The sequence below is a fragment of the Pteropus medius genome, unplaced genomic scaffold, assembly GCF_902729225.1.
Source record: "Pteropus medius unplaced genomic scaffold, Ma_sr-lr_union100, whole genome shotgun sequence".
Classification (NCBI taxonomy): domain Eukaryota; kingdom Metazoa; phylum Chordata; class Mammalia; order Chiroptera; family Pteropodidae; genus Pteropus; species Pteropus medius.
Genome location: NW_024354502.1, coordinates 18,464,811 through 18,488,059, shown reverse-complemented (window position 1 = coordinate 18,488,059; position 23,249 = coordinate 18,464,811). Strand labels below are relative to the sequence as shown.

The 23,249-nt window shown below is 32.0% G+C and overlaps 1 protein-coding gene across 21 annotated transcripts in view; it reads left to right on the top strand.

The window, feature by feature from the left end:
• The window catches only part of RIMS2 (regulating synaptic membrane exocytosis 2), a 548,506-nt gene that overhangs the window by 266,409 nt on the left and 258,848 nt on the right, over nucleotides 1-23,249 (top strand). For 13 of the 21 annotated variants that reach the window (XM_039854030.1, XM_039854006.1, XM_039854009.1 and 10 more), the window contains 5 exons: nucleotides 16,351-16,559; nucleotides 18,057-18,176; nucleotides 20,250-20,349; nucleotides 21,250-21,373; nucleotides 23,011-23,057. In XM_039854030.1, coding sequence (XP_039709964.1) covers nucleotides 16,351-16,559; nucleotides 18,057-18,176; nucleotides 20,250-20,349; nucleotides 21,250-21,373; nucleotides 23,011-23,057 — 600 coding nt within the window. Of the gene's footprint in view, nucleotides 1-217; nucleotides 224-10,226; nucleotides 10,233-16,148; nucleotides 16,217-16,348; nucleotides 16,560-18,056; nucleotides 18,177-20,249; nucleotides 20,350-21,249; nucleotides 21,374-23,010; nucleotides 23,058-23,249 lie in introns of those variants that run through there. The other 8 variants (XM_039854020.1, XM_039854019.1, XM_039854024.1 and 5 more) reach the window with 3 other exon arrangements.

The window sequence follows — 23,249 nt, the reverse complement described above, 5'->3', positions numbered from 1 at the left end:
CACATGTCTCTGAGGTTCTTTTCATTTTCTTTCCTGTATTTTTTTCTCTCTCTTCTTCCAAGTGGATGATTTCTATTGCTCTCTGTTAGAGTACACTAATTGTTTCATCTTCCATGTCAAATTTGCTGTTGAATCCATGTAGTGAATATTTTGGCTATTGTATTTTTCAACTCTAGAATTGTCATTTCTTTGTTTACAGTTATTTCTCTATTGAGAGTCTCAGGTTATTGTCATTGTCATCATCTTTTTCTATAGATCTTTGACATGGTTTTCTTCATTTTTTGAACATATTTATAATAACTGCTTTAAAAGTTGTATAATAGCTACTAAATCCAACATCTAGGTTTACTAGACAAGTTTCTTAGACTGACTTTTTTCCTGGTTATGGGTCACATTTTCATCTTTCTTTGCATGTCTCATAGTTTCTTGGTTGAAAACCAGACGTTTTAGATGATATATTGTAATATCTCTGGTTTCTTATTTATTTTCCTGAGAGTTGTCTTGTCTTTATTTTTTCTTTTCTTTTCCTTTTCCTTTTTTCTTTTTCTTTTTCTTTTTTAATATCTTACCTGAACTTAAAGTGTAGACTGGTACCTCTGCTGAATTTGTTTTATTCAAATATATATCTCTGCCTTCCTATGGGTCACTTCTGTGTCTGCATAACCTAATTGTCAGCCAAATATTTGTGCTCAAATATTTTGAGCTTGTAAGGCTTCCACCCTCTGCCAGTATTCTGTGTAGCGTGGGGATACACTCGAAGGTCAGCCAGTTCTCAAGTCATTCTTGAGTTTTACTTTCTACCATGCTCTCTCCTGATTTCTCCCGAACATAATATAGTTTCCTAGACAGCCTTATATGTATGGAAAATTTACCTAACTTTTTTCTGTGAGTCTCACATTTCCGAGGTCTCCCTGTTAAATTTCTGGCTGGTCTGTCATTCGCCCTATGTGGGACTGCAATCTTAGGTTATCAATCTGCTGGTTTCTATCCTTGTTTCCTACTGAGTTTACCTCTTCTTGCTGAAAGCCATGGGTTTTCACCACCACCACAAATCAAGTAGCAAAGCTGCTGATTTTCTCAGCTATCCCTGCACTGCTTAAATTATTGATCCTTTCTGCAGACCACTTTTTTTTGTATGTACTGTGTCAGAGCAGGTTATGGGAGCAACCCCAGGGAAAGAAGGTAACAGACTTCTGTTGTTTTTATCTAAAACTTTAGCAGGTTTTCTCAAATTTTTATGTGACTGTTTGATTTACACAATTATGAAATTGTTTTTGACAGTTTCATCCAGACTTGTACTTGATTTTTGTGAAGAGAACTAGTTGATACTTCATGCTACTAAGCCAGAAGTCCCTCCCTTTATCATGACTGTGAATCCGGAATTCAGGCAGTGTTCAGCTGGGCAGTTTTTCTTCTTCATATAGTGTTATTGATGTTAATTGGTAGAATTTAACTGGTAAAATGGGCCATTCTGGAGGGTTCAAGATGCCTTCTCTTGCTTATCTGACATCTTGGCAGGCTTAGACTGCTCAGCTGGGGTTCTAAACCAAGGCACCTACATTTAGTTAGCCTCTCCAATAAAGCAGTTTCTAGTTAGTAAGACTTTTTATATGGCGTCCCGGTTCTCACAAAATAGAGTTTCAAAACACCACTAACTTTGAGCTAACTTTGAAGTCACGCAGCATCATTCCTGTCATGTTCGATTGGTTACATACAAGGTAGAGGTATACAAAAGGGCACAAACACTGGGAGACAAATTCACTGAGGGACCATTCTTGGAGTCCAGCTACCAAAAGGACTTCAATGTGTGACACATAGATCCTTTTTCCTTCTCGTTCTCATGGATTTATTAACAATCCTCTTCTTTAGATATCTTTTTCTACAATCTTTCAATTTTTTTTTTCCTTCTAGGCCTCTGACTAATTAGCCAAGCAATTTGCCCAAGCCTATGTGTCCGTATAGGCACTTCTTACCCATGGAACCTTTTTTTCTATACAAAGTGAATGATCAGGTATACCATCTAAAGCCCTGTATATTGAGAGAATTTTCCTCACTGATGTCTTTCAGTAGACTGTGGTGTAGTAGCAGTCTACTTTTGACTGGTACACATATATTGAGCTGACTTACCTCTGAACCAGGAATGACTTTCCTCCTCTTTGCCAGGTAGTCACGATGACCTGAATGTGGCCATAGATGTGAGCTGAGGGAGAGATGCTTGTGCAATAGTAGTAGATGATGTATATGTCTGGGCTACCTGCATTTGCCATTTACTTATATCCTCTAGCCCTATTTATGTTTAAACACGGATGCACAACTTCTGACTTACAGCTGATTATTGTTTGGCTTGTCCAGCCTTTCAATTTGTTAAGCCTAAGAGACCCTAGCTTATGTTGGGCAATTCTGGCTGTTTGGTTACTTGATGACTCATGATCAGATCTTGATCAGTATGCTATCTTATCAGTATGCTAGGCGCATACTAGGTGCAGTTTTTCGAATAGTAATATAATTCTCCACTGCAGATTGTATGGTCCTGATTCAGAAACTTGAGTGTGCATTGTGATTCTCCTATTGAGGCTTGCCATAAATTTCACATGGTATCTTTTCCCAGCATTGATGCTTCTAATGCCATACAGTCTGTTGCATCATATGACCAAATGGCTGGCAGCTTGCAGTTCAGCCTGAACTTGATTTAGATTTTCTTCTTACTCTGGGTTCTATTTCAAACTAACCCTCTGTAATTCTTGGTAAATGAGTCAGAGTAGTACTCCCCAGTGAGGGACATGTTGCCTTCAGAATCAAGAGGCTGCCTACCGGGCATTGTGCTGCTTTCTCATTTGGGTAGATGAAGATGTAATAATTTTCCTTTGCCTTGTAGGGATGATTTACCATGCCCATGAGCATAGCTCTCTAAATATTTCTCTGATGGTATGTGTCTCTGAATTTTTGTAGGATTTATCTTCTACTCTCTGGAGAAGATGTGTCTAAACAAAGCCTCCAGTATAATTGCCACTTCTTTCTCACTGACACAATAAACCAAGATGATGTTCTGTAGACTCTCCCTATGGCCGTGGTCTTTTGGGACTATATTATGAAAGAGGGCAGGCGAGTTATCATAATCCAGGGGAAGACAGTCAGTATGTACTCTTGTCCATCTCAGGTGTATAAGAATGATTCTAGTCCTTAATAGAGATGGAAAAAAATATATTTGCCAGTTCAGTGGCTGTATATCATATACTTGAGTCCATATTAATTGTCTCTAGGAAGCATACCCCATTGCCATAGCAACTTCAAGTAGGGCTGCTAGTCAGATGAATTTATAGTAGCCCACTGTCATTTTCTAGAATGTTTAGATGCATCTGTCTTTTTTAGAGGCTAGACTGGTGAATTAAAATGGGGTTATAATGTGGACCATCATTTTTATATCCTTAGTTTTTATTTATGCTTTGCCTGTGGGGAGGGCATCTTCAGAGCCTTTCCCTTGACTTTTCCACGTTATGGTAGTTCTTAATCCCACAGGCCAAAAAATGTTAGGTTTTTTTTGTTTGTTCATTTGTTTTGTTTTTTTTTATAAAGAATGTTAGTTTTTACAAATACCAAATTTATCAATTTGGAGACTGCTGTAATTACCACTCAAACAACTTAATAACTTGCTAACAACACTTCTAAAGAGTATAAGGGCAGGACGACTGGAAGAAGTTAAATTGTGAACAGGTGCATTCACTAAACCCACAGAATCTCAGCTGTATATTCAGAGATGTCCTAATTGAGGCAGTGAGACAGGAGGGCTGGATATGGCTGTCCCCTGGGAAGGGAGCATAACTTTGGTTAAGGAAACTCTTGACCCGAGTACATTTCTTGGGTGAAGAACTCAGCTATAAGCAGTGAGGATGCAACATTTGGGGCAGCTTGAGGAATGAGCACAGTTCTTAAGGGTTCATGTGGGTAGTACACAACACATCCACTAAGATTTTGTTCTCATAATTGTCCCCTTTCAAGAGGGATATAACTATTCGAAGCGTCCTTTACTTGATCTGATTTGAAATCGAGGGGAAAATTTTCTAGAATAGAAGAATAGAAGCCTCCTCTGTAAACTTTTTTTTTCTTTTTGCTGTAATTACTTTTCATGACAGCTCTTAACTATTCACTGGCAATGGAGTTAGAATGATCAAGATTGTCTTAGAGTTCACAATTCTAAGGAGATAGGAAATGGCTGTTGGGTAGACAACCAATTGTGCCTGCTGAAGATATTCATTGTAAAGGTTACAAAACTGAAAACATCTCAGATGTTAAAAAATAGTGTGCTGAAACTGGATTGCATCGGCGTCTGAGAACCTATGGTGTGCATTGCTTCCCAAGTCCACATTCAATGACATAGTGTTGGTAGCTCAAAACTGGCTTAAGTGGAAATATTTATACCATGGAAATAGACAAATGTTACAAAACAGTGCCTGTTTCACGCTCCCCTACCGAAAACTGGTTGCTAAACAATCACCATACCACAGATATTTATTTGAAATTTTGATAATTATGGAAACTATGGTAATAAGAAAAATTGTCCAAGATACAATGTAAACTTTTTAGAAACTCAATTGAATGTTAAATCTGCTATGTTAAAATGACATGTGCATATAGAACTAGAAAGAAATAAAGGTCAGTTAGAAGTTTTATTTGTTGGGGCAGTAGTTTGTAGGAAATAATTAATGTAGAATTTCATTAGTATAGCTATAATGTTTATATAATAAAAATGAAAAAAGGAAACTGTTGATTAGATTATCTTACTGTATTCTATTTGTAGTGAGCATTTTCTCTCCTGTGTACTTTCAGAGTACGTATCAAAAAAAATTTGTAAATATAATCTTATGCATCAAGTACATCATGCTTAATGCCTAAAATTGTAAAAATTGTAAAAATTGTAAAAATTGTAAAAATACTCTATTTACTTTATAACAACATTCATTTTCCATAACATTTTTCCACAGCTTCATCATATTTCAAGGTGTTGAATTTTTTATGGTTTATGTTTCATCTTCTCTTATGTTTGCATTAAAATTCAGATAAAATCAAGCTCGTCATTGATTTATCATCTTTTGATATACGTGGCTTATCCAGATCATGTAACTTTTCAAGATCTTTTACAACTTGTCAATGAGCATTTAACACATGCCTTTTCAGGACATTCCAAGATTAACATTGATATGGAATCTAATAGGACAGTATTTTGTTCTTTTAGAAAACTTTCAACAGGTGCATAAGTGATGGTGCAAAACATTTTTTTTAAATGTTGATATCACAGTATAACAAGCACTCACCTATTTGTTTTTTCTTTATTTTCTGTCATATGTAATGCTACTCTTTACAAAGGAGGGATTTCATTATATCATGAAATAGACATTATCACGAAATTAAGCTTTCAAAATAAAACTTTCCATCTCCAAAAGGTAAACAACAAATATGAATTAAGATTTTCGATTCAAATATTAGTTTGTAAAAATTATGTAAAATAACAAATGCTTTTTTAGGTAAGTGGAATAAAAAATTTCCTTTTTTTGTTTATTTATTAGAAACTCGAATGCATTTGTAATGCTGGTATTACCAAACTGCCATATTGGACTACATTTATTTGTGGTGAAAAAGTATACCATCTTTAAAAAAGATAGTCTTAATTTTGAATTACAAGCTAGGCAAGTATTTTCAAACATAGATAGGGTCTTTCGACTACATTTTGAAAAAGTTCTTGTTGAACTTTCTTTTCTTTATCACCCTGTTTCTGAATTGGTTAAATAATTGTAATTTCTAGATGGCCCCCACCGTACTCTGGCTCTCTGTCTCCCTCTCTGCTCTCTTTTTCTTTGTTATTTCTATGCCTACCACTGTTGCCTTCCTGTCCTCCTTCTCTCTTCCTCTTTTGCTTCTCTGTTGTCTATCTTCATTTCATGAACCTGGCATTTTTGTATGGTGCCCTCTATCAAGATTTATTATAGTTCAGGTATGCTATTAAATTGTGGATCCTTTTATTTTAATCCAGCCCTCATTTGAAATATTTTGTATAAACCACATATTGAAGAAAAGGTTCTATTAATTAAACACTTCTAATACTAGAAAATTAGAAGGGGTAATGTAGGTAATTTTTGTTTAACACTAGGCTATTTGAGAACGATAGCCAAAAGGAATAATAGCTATACAACCTAATACTCATTCCCCTCCAGCCCTACCCCATGCATATTTCTTTTTGGTAGACTTTATATGAAATTAAGATTATATTTAAATTTTAAATTTACATGTGAATTTCCTCATGATGCAAGACATTTCACATCAGCTTGATTACTTCACGTCATTTTAATTAGATTAACTAATTGAAAGTATATAATGTCACCATTTATGTTTGAATTCACATAAATAATAGCCTTGACTGCATTAGCTGTTGAAAATTTTTTAATTTGTTCAGGAAAAAAAATTATATAACTTTAATTCTATGAATTATAGATATTAGAGTCCACTAAAATTCATCATTCATATTTTCATAAGACAATAATGTTGATTTAGAAAACCATACTTAACAATTTATTTTTTAATATATTTTTTATATTAGGTTAAAATTCTTTTTAAATTTTCAATGACATAAATATTGACATAGAATATTATGTTATGTATATATATATATATATAATTTCAAGTGTACAAAACAGTGTTTAGACATTTATATAACTTATAAAATGATCACCCCCATAAGTCTAGTGTCCTTCTGATACTATACGTACTTATTACACTATTATTGACTATATTTCCTATGCTGCACTTTATATCCCCATGACTGTTTATAACTGGCAATTTGTAGTTTTGAATACCTTTACCTTTTTCACCCATCTTAAGGTTTTTTTGGACTTTTATTCTATTTTGTAATGGTTTTCAGTAGTTAAAAATTATATGAATATGATTTTGAAAATATTTGTAAGAATGAAGACTCAGATTAAATGATTAATATTTAAATTTGTAAATGCCAAGTAAAGATGAGCAGAAGAGAAAGGAAAATTAGAATTAATCAATAATGCAGGAAGCCACTAAAGAGAAATAACAGGTTTCAAATATGAGTTTGATAAGAATCTAGTTTAACTGACAGAATATACAGTGCTGTTAAAAGAAAAATATTTCTATTTAACCCTCAGTGAAACATAGCATTGTAAAACCAATATTTTTTCAACTTCTATTTTCAAATTCTGTTTAGTAAAATTTAATTTAATTCAAGATAGAAAAAATTTTATTATATACCTATTGTGCACCTGATGTGTGCTAAGCGCATTGTGTAAAATGAGTTCAGAGAGATCCTGCTTGGGAGATAAGCATATCAGTAAACAAGAGCAACACAATGGGGGTGGATATTAAAATAGTTAAATACAAGGCAGATATGGGATGGGTATAGGTGGTCATTCTACACAGTGGGATATAAGCATTATGTCAGTAGGAACAATTTTTATGGAATACTTATTATTCACCACACACTCCTTGGCACTGAGAGTAGGTGTGCATATACAAAGATGAAAAGGACACATTCTCTTTTCTTAAGAAGTTTTTAAGCCATTAAGGAACCAGTGTGGTTGATAGATTTATTAATTATCGTTTTTTAAATAGAGAGGCAGTGTGGTATCTTAGAAAGTGTGATAGATTGAAAATACATATACAAGGTTCTGTTCCAGGCTCGGCCAATGACCCTCGTTGTAATCTTAGGAAGGTTATTTAATTTTCCGGGCTTCAATTTTCCTCTTGAAAATGAGAAAAATAAGTTCAATATTTTAAAAAGTGTACTAAATGGAGCACCAGATTTTTTGTGGTAGTGTTTCAGGAACTGCTGAAGAGGATATGAAGGCATATTCAAATGGGTGAGCATCTGGATCTTCCACTTTTTTCCAATCAATCTTTGTTCTTAACCAGTTTTATATTTGTGGATGCTCTTAGGGAAAAGGCTCTATTGCATAAAGAAGTGTGAAAAAGACTAGATAATATTTTAATTAATCAATTAATCAGTTAATATTTATGTTCTAGGCACTACTTTGTGTTTCAGAGGCTACAACAGTTAACAAAACAAAACAAAACAAAAACAGATAAATTTGATAAGGTCAAAAAGTAGCAAGAAGCCAGATCATGTAGGACTTTGTAAGTCACTGCAAGAACTTTGGCTTTCATTCTGAGTGAGATGAGTCATTGGAAGGTTTTGAATAATAAATAACTTCATTTGATTTACCTTTTGAGAATCTCTCTTGATTTTATGTTAACATAGACTTAAGAGGGGCAAAGATGGATGCAGAACAGTTAGGAGGCCTGTGTGTTAGGAGAGTTATTTAGATTAGAATATCGAAGGGAATGAGCTTCTTAATTGTCTTTCTTTCCTCTCAGACTATATGAAGGGAGGGATCTAATCTGTGTCATTCATTCTTGTAGCCCAGAAGTTAGATTGAGACCCAGCACGTGATAGGCTCTCAACAAATATTTTTTGAATGATTGATGTATAAAACACGGTTTTAAGATTTCTTTTTGCTTTAACATTGTATGATGTATGGCAGTTATGTCTTAGCATAAGAAAATTTTTTTGCTTCGGTTATAAAACTCAGAGTGCACTAAATAGTACTATAGAAAACAAATGAAGAGTTATTGAGTAAAAAAATAGAACTATTATAAAAAACGACTTGAAAACAATAAGTAGATTTCAGATATACTTATGAAAGCACATTCTCATGGACCTATTTTCCTTATTCTAGAGGTTTAGGTTACCTCAGTTCAGATTAAATTGATATGTTCTAATTGATAAGAGGGATATTTACTAAAACACAAATAATAGACTTGCTAATAGTTTTTATTCCTGCTTACTGGCATTAGATTAATTTTATTTATAGCCATTCTTAGATGCCTCTTAAAATTGCTTAAAATCTATTGCAAAGTAATTACTTAATTAAGAATCATTTTTAATATTACAAATAATTAAAGGCTGATTTGGATTACGTGTTCTCTGAGTTAAGAATAGGATCAATTCTGTAGAATAGTAATCCCACAGAATTTATTTTTAGCACAGGACTTAAGAATGTGGATTTTGGAGGCAGACTACGTGGATTTTTAATCCTGGCTCTATTATATCATAATGATGTGACCGTGGGCAAGTTATTTTAACCTCGGTTTTACTTTCCTCAACTGCAAAATGAATAAAATTATCTGGCTCAAATAGTTATTGTGAGGGTTTAAAAAGATAATCATGTAGAGTGCATATATCAGTTACTATGAATCACCCCAAAATAGAGAAGCAAAAAACAACCATTTAATACCGTTTATAGTATCTGCGGGTCATATTTGAACAGGGAACAGCAGAGACTGCTTGTATCTCTCTGCTCCTCTAAATCTGGGGCCTCAGCTGGGGTCTGAAACAGCAGAACCTCCTCAGATCTGTCTTATCTCTCTCCCTCACCTCTCTCCTCCCTCTCCCCTCCGCTATTTCTCTTTTATATAATTTTTACAAAGAAGCATATTGTCATTCCTATATGTGAAAAATCCTGTACTTGTGAAATCTACTTAATAACATTTAATACACAGTTTTCCAAACTTATTTGACAGAGGATATTTATATCATTCAAGCCTATTAACATTTTACAGAACCAGTATTTCTTGTTGGGAAATGCCAACATATGTAGCCTGACAAGTTAAAAAGGAGGGTAAAATAACAAGAAGATAAATGAGAGGAAAAATAAAAGGGGCATAGATGAATTTTCCCATTTAGAATGAAAATTAAGATTATTTTAGTAATGATGATTATGATATCATCAACATTGAGATGACTCTTCAGTTTACAAGGCACTTTCATGTCCATTGTCCTTTTTTATTATCTTAACCATTTCTTTAAATTTATTTCTGAACTACAGTTGACATATATTATAGTAGCTTCAGGTGTACAGCAATGATTAGACGTTTATATACCTTACGAAGTGATTGCCCTGGTAAGTCTAATATCCATCTGATGCCACACATAGTTATTATAATATTATTGGCTATATTCCCTATGCTGTACTTACATCCTTGTGACTATTTTTATAACTGGCAATTTGTGCTTTTTAATTCTTTTCACCTTTTTCACCTATCCCCACAAGCCCTCTCTCATCTGGTGATCGTCAATTTGTTCTCTATATCTATGAGTTTGTTTCTGTTTTGGTTGTTTATTTGTTTTGTTTATTTTTGAGTCCACGTATAAGTGAAAATCATATGACATTTGTAATGACCATTACTTATTTAAACCTCTCAACATGTGAGAATACAATTAATCTTTTTATATAGATGAGTAAATGAGTAAAATTAATACATGGAGCCAATACTTTAACATGGGCTTTGTGGCTCTGGGTCATAAAACTCTTTCTGCCGCAACGTGCTGTGACTTTATAAATATGGTTAAGTTAAAATGAGGATGTCAAAGAATGCCTTTGTCTAGTGTGTGATTTAATTGCAGAACCTTAATCTAAGGTAATGACAAACAGTAACATAAAAGTTTATAAACTCTTTCATTCATTTAAGGGCTGTAGAAAACAATTTTATAAACAGAATATTTGAACATTTGTCCCTTCTGTGTATCAAACACATACACAGCACACCAACACACCACACACACACACACTACTGAGTTAGTTTGTATTTGGACTATTACAAATAAAGTAGAGGTAAGTGAAGCTGCAAATCTTAGCCTAAGATGTGAATCTTTTGACTATTTTTAACCAGGTTTCATATTTAAATATGTTTAACTTGCATTAATAAAGTCAGTGAATATCAGAGTAGGATAAGATTTAAGGTGCTTTTAATATAACTTCCTAACTGAAGCACCAATCTTCTGTACATTATGCCGAAGAGTGGTACTCCAGGCTTTTCTTTGAACACTTCCAGTGATAGGATGAGCAACACTTACGAAGGCAGCAACACCTTATTTTTAATTTCGAAATAATTCTAGATTTGCAGGAAGTCACAAAGATAGTTTTTTTTACATTCAAGGCATGGGGCCTAGGGTCCTGGGAGGGGTCAGACGAGGGCCCTGGCTGGGTGAGAGGGGATGGGGGTGCAGCATGAAGAAGGGTTGGGGGTCCCTGTTACCAGCTGGAGGACAGCAGCACCTCTGGACATCTCATCGCATGTATGGATTCATGTACCCACTGCTATTAGATTCAGAACCGCTATACCCACCACAAAGATGTTTCTTATGCTTCCTCTTTATAGTAACCTGCTCCCCAGCCCTAACCTCTGTTAACCATTACTTTATTTTCCATTTTTATAATTTTATCATGTAGACAATGTTATTTGAATGAAATCATATGGTATGCAACATTTTGTGATATTTTTCCATTCAGTATATTGTCTTTGAGGTCCATCTATTTTATGTATCAATAGGTTTTCCTTTTTATTACTAATATACGATGGTATGGTTATACCAGTTTGATTAGTTATTCACCTCTTGGAGAACATTTTGGTTGTTTCTACTTTTGGACTATTACAAATAAAGATAACTTTTTTGGTGAAATTTCTCTTCATATAAAGCGTTCGGCCTTTTACCATTAAGAATGTTTTACCTGTAGTTGATGTCCTTTATTTACTTGAGCAAGTTCTCTATTCTTTATTTTCTTTTTTTTAATTCATGAATATTTTTTTTGCATCAATGAATAGATTATGTGATTTTTCTTTAACTTGTGAATATGATAAATTACATTGATTTTCAATATTCACCTAGTCTTGCATCAATAAACCCCATTTGGTCAGAGTGTATTATTCTTTTTTATACTATGAGTGAATATTTTGTTAACGATTTCTGTGTATATATTCATGAGAGATATTGGTCTTCATTTTCTGTTATTTGCCATTTTTTTTGTTTGCCCCCTCTTTTTTATTTCTGTTTTTTTTCCTTGCCTTCCTGTGTGTTATTTGAGCTTATTTTAGAATTGCATTTTGATTCATCTGTAGTATTTTTGAGTATATTTCTTTGCAAATGTATTTTTTTAGTGGTTGCTCTAGGCAATATATACGCACAGCTTATCACATTCTATGAGTATTGACATCTTACTACTAGAGTGTAATGTGGAAACCTTACATACTTTAACTTCTTTTACCTTTCCCTGTTTATAATGTAATTGTCTTAAATATTTCCTCTATAAATGTTGAAAAGCACATCAAACAATATAACTTTTGGCTTCAAACATCAGATATGATTTAAAAAATTAAATAAGTTAAGGAAAGTCTATTGTATTTATCCATATTTTTGCTCACCATGTTTTTTATTCCTTCTCCAAATTTCCAGGTTCCTTATTTTTTGTTTCTAGAACTTTCTCTAGCCATTCTTTTAGGGTAAATCTGCTGATGACAAATTCTCTTAGTTTTCTTTTTGTGTGAGAATGTCTATTTCTTATTCATTCTTGAAAGATAATTTCACCATATTTAGAATTCAGGGTTGACATTTCTTTTATTTCAGTAATTGAAAATATTATGCCACTTCTTTCTGGCTTCAAGATTTCTGAGGAGAAATCCACTGTCATTCGAATTGTTTTTCCCCTTTAGGTAAGGTGTTGTTTCTTTCTTGCTTTCAATACAGTTTGTCTTTAGTTTTTAGTTTGATTATGATGTTTCTTGGCACAGATTTCTTTGTGTATTTCTTGTTTGGGAGTTTATGAAGTGTCTTGGGTTAGTAGGCTTACATGTTTTGCAAATTTGGGAAATCTTCAGTCATTGTATCGTCAAATACTTTTTTAGCCCCATCTTCTCTCTCTTCTTTTAGGACCATAATGAAATGAATCTTCTGCTATAACCGTTCAAGCCTCTGAGGCTCTGTTCATTTTATTTTATTTTATTTTATTTTTAGTCTATTTTCCCTCCTTGATTTTGGACTGAGTAATTTATGTTGTTCTATTTTCAAGTTTATTGTCATTCCTCTGCCTCTCCACTCTGCATCATTTGCATTTTTATTTTCAGTTATTTTTCAAAAAGTTCTAGAATTTCCATTTGGTTCTTTTTGTGTCTTCTATTTCTTGTTCTAGAACTGGAAAGCCCAGCAATATGTTTTTGTACTGCTACGAAAAGAAGTATATTTTATTATCTTAGTTCTGCCCTTTGAAACTACTTAAAAGAATATTAAGTGTTAAGTATTATCTAAATACTAATAGTCCTAGTATTTTAGCACTATTTTTCTATGTTTTACATTGATTACCTTATTGAATTATAGTAACACTAATTTTTACTCATTCAACAGATGTTTACTGAATGCCTACCATATATGACACTTTTTTTTTTTGGTCAAATATTTTCACTTTAGCTTCAAGTGGTTAAAATGGTTGATTTCCTTTATATAGGAAAGAACTACATTTCTGCTTTTTTGGTAGGTTGCAAATAAAAGGGGAGGAGAGAGATTTTGAGCTGGTCTCACACCTTCATATAAACTAGCCAAGAATTTTTCTTTTCAGTCTCTATTCTGTATTTAATTCAACTCAGAGATTTGTCAGTGCTTTGTTGTAGAACCAATAGTTTATTTTCAAAGGGTTACAGTTTTTCTTTTAGATACAAATACTCTCGACTTTTTGAATAGCCATAAAATTCTAATTGTTTATTTCTGCCATGAAAGAGACCGGGAAGCACAACTGTAGTTCACAGGTTAAAGAATTTTTTTTCTACAACTTTAATTCTGTGTATTTTAGCACAACTTCATCATCCTCTATAAACTTTTTGAACTGTCTCCAGTGGTTCTCAAACATCAGTGAGAGCATAATCACCTGGTGGGCTTGTTAAATCACAGATGGTAGGCCCCATCTACAGAATTTCTGATGAATTAAGGTAGAGTGGTGCCCAAGAATTTGCATTTCTAACAAGTTCCCAGGTGATGTTGATTATGCTATTTTGGAGATTTCACTTTGTGAACCATTCATCTACACACGATTTTCTACTTTTTTGTCTCTCTTTGACGCTTCAATTATTTCAGTTTGATTTTAATTTTCATCATTTTATCCAGAGTGCTTTTTCTAAGATCTTTCTTGATCCTCTTGTTGCCAGATCAAATGGACACTTTCAGTTCCTTATCGTATCTGATGTGTACAAATCATTCATATAGTGGATTTCTCCTGTTTAGGGAATTCTTTTCTATTTATTTTAGATTACCATCTCCCTCCCTCCTTTTTCTTTCTCTGCATGTCTTTTTCTGTCACTCTCGCTCTTGCTCGAATCAAACTCTAAATGTTAGAATTCATTCTGGGTCCTCTTCATATTTTACTTTATACACTGTTCCTAAATGATCTACTTACTCCTGTCTGTATGCTAGTAATTCCCAATTTATGTCTCTAGCTCGAACATTCCTTCTAAACTTTATTGTAGGTTAACCATTTGATTTCTTATATGCCAACTTGAATAACTGATAGGTATTTCAAACAATATATCTAAAATTAATCGCCATGTTTAATAAATTCTTAGATGCATGTTTTTATTTTAATATCTATGACTCTTATAGTCAGTGACATCTTAGGGTCTATGAAATAGAGTAATTCCTTCCATTCCTTCCCTAATAAAAAGTGTTCTTATTCCAGTCTTCTCTCTCTCTCGTAAATGGTCTTTCCTTCCATTCTGTCTTTAATGCTAGAAACCTGGGAATTATTCTTGACTCTTCAGTCTTTCTTAACGCTTTTATTCCTACAGTCAGAACACCTCTCAGTTCCCTCTTTTCTTACAATGTCTAGTGCCATCACTTTTGTTAAAGCCCTAATCACCTGTCCCATGGAATATTGCAAATGCCTTTTAGCTCTTGGTGTCTTCTAATTCAATCTCTACTTAGTGCTTAGATTCATCTTTTAGAAATGTAGATCAGTTTATGTCACCATCTTAAAAGCCTTCAAGGAATGAAATTCATAATCTTTAATATGGCATAAAAAGCCCTCACTTAGCTGGTTTGTGCTGCCTCACCAACCTCATTTAGCTTTAGATTCACCCTCATTCTTTTTGGTGCAGATACACCGGTGTTCTAGCAGTTCTTTCCTAAGTACCATGTCGTTACTTCCTCCTGGAATGCTCTTTTCTCCACTTGCCTTCTGCCTGTCTCCTTACTTTTCCTTCAGGTCACGTATTCCAATTCTCATCTTACACATTACTTCTTTAGAGGTTTTTGCTGACTCCCTAAATTTAAATTAGATCTTATTATACTCTATCAGTGTTTTATATTTCCCTAACGACACTGATTATTTATTGTATTTATCTCTACTTTGTTGTATATCTCATTGTTTTACCCCTTACACTAGAGCTTAGTACGATGCATAGCAAAAGGAAGGTGTTTAGTAAATATTTCTAAATAAATGATGTACAAATAGAGTTTTAAAAGATGTATGTGCACATATAGACTAAAAAAAATTCTTTTTCAGATGTAAGGCAAATAAAAAGCACATAAGTTTGGAAATGGATATTTATTCTTAGTTGCCAACTACACAAATTATCTGACAAAATTATATTAAAAGAATTTTTATAAGTTCTATTTCTGAAAAAAGTTAAATTGTTTCAAAGTAACAAGTAATTCATGATATTTAAGTAAAGTTTATTTTTTTATTAATAGAAAGTGAGCAAATCTGTTTTGTTATTTTCATACAAAATTATTTTTTTTGTGTAACCAATTCTTTTCTTTTAACCACCCAAAATTTTTAAGGAGGTTTCAGCATTATAAAGAATATGATACTACGTTCCAGAAACAATGTTGAATTATTTGGCTTTTTGTTATAGTGGTTATTGGCGAACCACTGTTAATTTTTAAAATGTTCCTTAATCTTTGGAGAATGAAATTCATGTCTGTAAGCCAGCATGAAAAAAAATAGCATGAGTAACAGACATAGCTGATAGTCTTTTTCTTTTTCCGAATATATAATTTTTTCATTTCTATTTGTTTATTAGCATTTTCTGTTCTTATAGGACTTTTATTCTATAGAATCTGTCTAGTAAAATTTGTGTTCTGTAAATCTTACTCATTTGGAATCTTAGCTTTCTCTTGGTATATATAGTGAGTGATAGAGACAAAGTTCTTGAAAGCAGACAGTGTCACACAGTTTAAAACGTTTATAATGTCTTCGTCTGTCCTTTATTTCGCCGTCTCCTTTACTGCACTCTTGTCTGTCTAACTCTCACAGGAGACATGGATTACAACTGGTTGGACCATACGTCTTGGCATAGCAGTGAGGCATCCCCAATGTCTTTGGTGAGACATGTGGAGCCTTACTATTTAATTTCCGTTATCATTTCACTTTTCCTTTTTTTATTTATGCCTTTGCATGTTTTCTTTTTTTTTTTTTTTTTTTTTTTTTTTTTTTTTTTTTTATCCCACACCTATAGGGGACAGTCAAAAGGGAAAAAGAAAAACTAGTGAGCAGGCAGTTTTGTCGGATTCTAACACCAGGTCTGAGAGACAAAAGAAAATGATGTACTTTGGTGGCCACTCTTTGGAAGAGGATTTGGAATGGTCTGAGCCTCAGATTAAGGACTCTGGGGTAGATACGTGTAGTAGCACAACCCTTAACGAGGAGCATAGCCATAGCGATAAGGTACTGAGATCGTGGAGCCTGCCTTTTAACCCTGCTCATTTGGTCTTCGTTTGCTCTCTGTCACTCATTCAAACAGAACATAATAAAAGGACAGGGCATTGCAAGGGTCAATGTAGCATTTCTTAAGGTGCAGAAAAGAAAAACAAAACCAAAACAAACAAATCAAAATACTTCTTGCTTGCTTTGCTGTTTTTGTTGTTTGACGGCATACCAAAAAATAAGTAAATGAAATAAAATATTAGGAACAAAGGAATGTTTTGTCTATGGTCGCGTGAGAGAACTTTGTAATGTTATTATAAACTACAAATATAAAGAATTTTTTTGATTGGCTTATTTGATATGCTTGCATATATTTTCCTTGGGATGAAAATTAAATTATTAATAGTTTGAATCCCAGGCAAAAGGGAGATAATTGGGTCTGTTTGCACAGAAAAAGTTGTTTTTCTTTTTTCCCTTTCACTGTCATTTTGCTCTTTTGTTTTATTGTCATAGCATTTTAATGTAGTATTAATTAGCATTAGAACCATTGCCATCTGCTTTGGTATTTATTATTTTTGCTTTTAGTGTAGTGAGACTTTTGAAATCTTATTACTGTATAGATGTCATTGACTGGAACTTGTCTTTTGCCTGCTAAATTTTGCATGAAGATGTGCATGTAACTTTAAGATAACTATGAAACTGTGATTACACAAATCATTTACTTTGTTATTTGAAGTATAATTCATAATGGAATGGTGTTATGATTTATACAGGGCTTGGTTTTGCCCTGAGAAAGAGATAAACTCTCCATATTTTGAATGTTATTTAACAATGGATACCATTAAATTATCCAATAAAATTAATTTACTAACTAAATCAAAAACCTGAAAAAAATCCGTGAACCTCCAAAAAGTGGCAAATGTAATCATTTTTGAATCAGGCCTATTTCTGCCCTGAAAATTCAATTGGAAAGTTGAGTGTTGTGTATTTTTTTGTAGTTTTAATCTAGAAACCTTTTTCAAGAAAGCCCTCATGGTTGTTTTGAATTTTGTGTTTTAACATATTTTGACCTTTTGACTTTTACTGTAATAAGTTCTCTGAAAATCTTCCAAAAGCGTTTGAAAATTAAATTCTCATTTTTAAATAGGTTTAATTCCATATAATTTCAACCTATTTTTTCTGCCTGGAAACCTATTAATCTTCTGCATGTACATAATTAAATTAGAATTTGAATATATTTTCAAGATTTCTCTGATTTTGTAGAATTATATAACTCCTGTATTGTATTAGAGCACTTCAAGAATTTGAAATAATTGGATTTAAAAAAACTTGAGATTATAAAATTGAGGTTATAAGCATAATGTGGTAAGCCCTTTTGCTTAAAATTTTTAATGTAAACTGGTTTGTGTAATCACAACACTTTGGAAATCAGAAATTTAGAGAGATTGTACAATAATAAGGAGTCATTCGTCATAAAAGAACATTAATATATTTTTGTTTGTTGATATAATGCGTTAGCACCCTGTGACATGGCAACCATCTAAAGATGGAGATCGTTTAATTGGTCGCATTTTATTAAATAAGCGTCTAAAAGATGGAAGTGTACCTCGAGATTCAGGAGCAATGCTTGGCTTGAAGGTATGTGATAGAATATATGAGATTTTGGCTCTATACTCCTTTACAGATTTATCAGAAAAACAAAAGATATAATAACTTTCTATCTATACCAATTTAGTGCATTTTTTTCCTATTTTTAAGAATAGGGAATATTCACAAATATTTGCCTTCATTATTTATTTTTCATTTTCCAAGTTTTATTTAAGTAGTTGGCATTATTCTACAATAATACTTGTATATATAATTTTGGAAAATATTGAGGTATATATTTGAATCATAAATATAGTGCTCAAACTTATTTTACCTATACAGTTTGTCCTTTAAGTCTGTATCTTTGTTTATATTCTATTAAAGTGATAGTTTTATTCAATTACTCAATATGCAGACTTGGGAAATGTAACGTATGCATTTTGTAGAAATATAATTTTTGTATTCATGTAGCAAAATATGTGCAAGTGTATTTATGTGTATATGTGTGTATGCGAGGAAGAGAGAATATTGTTTGAAGTCTGGAAACTCAAAAATACTTAGGAGATTTAATACAAATATTGATTTATATTTTACTGTAAAGTAAGTTATTTAGTAATTATACCAAATATAGCTCTGTTTATTTTTTGTACATCTGTATTTAGTGAATTAAAAACTGAAAGGATAAAAGAGAAAATGTTTTAGAGTTAAGCCATTGCTACAGAAATTGTTGTGAAGAATATAGTAAATGAGAGATATTAGAAAATTTGGGGTATAAGTGGAATCAGGCAGCTCGCATTTACTGAGTGGCTGTCAGGCGGCTGGCACTCATCTGAGCATTTTACATCTATCATTTAACTTAACATTCACAATAGATAAGAAATTAGAGAGAGCTGTTGTAACTTGCCCATGGTCACGAGGTGGTAATGAAGGTAGGATTTAAATCCTGGTTTATGCAGTATATTGTTAGAGCAGTGAAGTGTAAAGGCTACAAATCTGGGCTTGATTTCTAGTTATAGCAGTTACTAGGTATATGACTTTGGTCACTAAACTTCTCTTAGTCTCAGACTCCTCATCTGTAGAATGGAGATAATAATACTTACTGAATGTTATAATAAGATTTAATAAATCAATATATAAACATTTAGTATAGTGCCTGACACTTTATAAGATTTCAATAATAATAATTATAGTAATATTAATTATGACTATTAATATTTATCAAGCCAAGATTAAAAAGAAACATAGGGATATAAGTCCAAAATATCTATATATTTAATTTTCAGAATTAAACATAGGAATAATTAGTATTAACTGAACTGCTATTGAGTGTAATTCACTGCAGTTTGAGAATAAATAGTGTAAGGTAAATCAGTGGTTTTTTTAATTCAGGTATCTTTTGCTCAATGTAGAAGAGAAAAAACTGTTTAGTTACTACTGTTTGCTTAACTTGCTATAAAGTTGATGACTGAGTGAGTGGCAGTGGATGAGAAAGCATTAATTTTGTAAGAGGCCTCTTCTACAGGTACATGTGTGACTGTAGCATTATGGCTAACATTTATTTTTTCTTTTTATTAAAGACATTTATTAATAGAAACATAAAAATAGAAAAACTGGGATACAAATGGTCTAAAGTTTACATTAATTCTGATGAAATTAAGTAAGTTTTGTAATTTTATCAGGAAAAATATAACATCATCATGTATTAGGTGACATTGTGCCTAAAAGATTGCTAATGAAATTTTGGTAGGATATCATAATTATAGTAAAAGTAACAAGTATTTATATTATTATGATATTTGAAATCTGTGACTATATGTTAATATAATTACATAGTACTGATATAACATGTTTTTAGAAATGAAAAAAGTAAGAATTCTGTAAAAAAGACAAAAATTATATATTGTTGTTTCTAAGTTTTCAACAAATAATGGATTAAATTGTAAAACATTTAGAATGTGAAAAGAGCTTATTCTTGGGACATGTCTCAGTTTCTAATAATAAATTATTTTTAATATATTAAATTATAGATTTAAAAGCTGAAAATTGTCTAGTTATTTTTTACTTGAATCTTCAACCATGTTCATTAGAACAATATGCCTCTTAACACTTTCCTCTTTTAAACAGGTTGTAGGAGGAAAGATGACTGAATCAGGTCGGCTTTGTGCATTTATTACCAAAGTAAAAAAAGGAAGTTTAGCAGATACTGTAGGGCATCTTAGACCAGGTAGGTTTCTATCTTTGGTTATTTACATTTAAAATGTTAAACGAGTAGTTATGAAAAAGTTGTCCTCACTTAGCATTGATAGGACCAGTAAGAAAGAGTTTATTTAACTTAAATATAAATTTATTCATTAATAGAAAGTTGTACTATTGTTTCTCGAGTCATATTAGATAAAAAGATTTTTGTATTTACTGATTTTTTTGTTGTTGTTGGTAGATATTCCTAGTCTGTGTCTAGTATTAACCTATTTTATTTCCCATAAGTCTTTGTTTTTCTTTTGAAAAAAATTCCAACAGAGATTAGGAAACAAACTACATGGATAAATACATATTTCCTAAAATGTATCACTCTTTATCTCTTTGGTAATGGATACTATTGGAGAGATCCTTGAGTACCTTGGACAGGATTAGATAAGATGCTAAATAATAAGCTTTTTTCAAAAAATTTACACAATATGCACAGTATTTTGAAAAACCTAGAATGCAGAGTCATGAAATCTACAAAGAGGCCTTATAGTTTCTATAATTAGAATTTCTATTAAGAAATCACAGAGACAGAAGTGACTTCACCAAGATAGTGACATACTTTGCTCCTGACCTTGCTCCCCATCACAAGAAGAACTAACAACTATTCATGGATAAGACACCGCTGAGAAAATCCTGGAAATCACAGGAATAACTTTTATGTAATTTTTTTTCTGACCCTTGTCCTTTTGAGTAAAATATACTAATCATCCTGGTCATCAAATTTTATGCCACTGGAGCTATTCTCAGTATGTTTCTTCTTCCATAATGCTGATTTTATTCTATGAGGTTCATTGTACCTTAAGATTGCTTTGTTTCGAGTGCATTTTATTGGGTTAGATTTTCTTTCTAAGATTATTATTACTGACACACACAATAGGCGATGAAGTGTTAGAATGGAATGGAAGGCTATTGCAAGGAGCCACATTTGAAGAAGTATATAATATCATTCTGGAATCCAAACCTGAACCACAGGTGGAGCTTGTTGTTTCAAGGCCTATTGGGTAAGTTGGTTTGAGTACTTTTCATGCATAGATAGCTGCTATTAAACAGTTTGTAATGTGCAATCCAAAAATGTCTGATTGCTTTATAAAAATATATTATTTTGAGGACAGTATTTTTCTTTAGTAAAAACATCTTACAAAAAATTATGACCTCTCTTTATCTGATCATGCTAGATTATACAGTTAATTATAAAAGAAGAAATATTTAGATGTTTATTATTTTTATTATCTTAATAATTTAACAGATGGCTAATGGCATTAGTATAGTAACAATTACTTTTAAAGTTTTGTGAACTATGATGCTCTACATTGTAAAAATGAGAATCAACTATATTCTATGAATTGTACATATTTTTTTCAAAATGGAGGTTTCAGTCTAGTAAGGGGAGGGCCTAAAGAGCATGCTATTCCCAGATAGAGGGAACAATTTAAGAAAAAATAAGCACATGCCAAATACTCTGGCTTTTATATTTTGTTACCTATAGATTAAAATGACAGTTTCCAAAAGTTAGCAGGAAACATAGTCTTTAATGCCTACAGAAGAATTACTCATTAGTTATCGCTGCAGTATTTCCTTTATAGGAGCTTATATTCTAAGCCAATGACAAATATGCATCTATAACTAGAAAAAGCAATTAAAATTTTAAACTGACAGTGAATTATTAAATGTACGTTCGGAATAAGAGCATTCTAGGGTGGCGGCTATAGAAATTATTCTTTGTGTAAAATACTAATGCCCAGTTTTAACTCATTTAGGAAGTGATTGGATGATATTATTTTGATCTCTTTTCATGCCGTAGAAAATGACTTATGTGGGTAATTTAGTTTTTGAAATGTTCCTTTCAAAAGTAATGAATCTGGCACATGAAATTGTATCTGTTTTTCATTTTGTCTTTTCTAAGTTTTGTATTATGGTAAAACTACACTGTATCAACTTAGTGTTAATTACCAAACACTAATACCAAACATTAATACCAAATATATTCTTGGTATTAAAAGATACTTTAGACATTTACTATCTTAAATATTCTTTTATGTAATTTTCTTTTCTTAATCATTAATATCTACTCTTTTTGGCAAATCTCAAACAAAAATGTACATACTTTTGGTGTAAATGCAGTTACAAGGTAATTTTCTGAGTCCCAGTAAGAAACATAGTCACATTTTTTCAGTGGAGTTATTACATTAAAAAAAATCTCAATCATGATCTGAACATTTCAATTTTTATTTTGGTAATATTTTATTTGTATTTTAATATTATCGCTTTAGAACAACAGCAAGTCAAAAGAAAGAATATAATAGAATTATAATATATCTATAAAACTTGTTTAATACAGAAAATTTTTAGAATGGATAATTATGTAGTGAGGCATATAGAAAATAAAGTATATGTTTTTACAAGACTGCTATAAACGTGTATGAATTTTAATTTCTTTTAAGTAGTTGAAGTTATCCCAGAATACTTTTATTAGCAATAGAGGACTATGGATTGTTTTTTCTCACATATATAATGCTACTACTATACACAATTTTGTTAATTTTACACTATCCTGTTATAATATGGGTTAATAATGATCAAAATGGAAGTAGCATTAATTGTTGAAACAATTTCTTGTTTTCTTTTTCTATCACTTTAGAGATATACCTAGAATACCTGATAGCACACATCCACAACTGGAGTCCAGTAAGTTTCATTTATTCTAGAAGAAAATGTTATTAGTAATGTCATTCATCAGGGGTCAAATGAAGTATTTCATCTATTGATACAAAGAAATATAATAATCTTGTTATCAATTATATAATCATGTAAAATTTAGTACGATTTCATGTCATTGTGGGGAAAAGTACAAAAGTCTATAGTACTTGAAGATAGTTA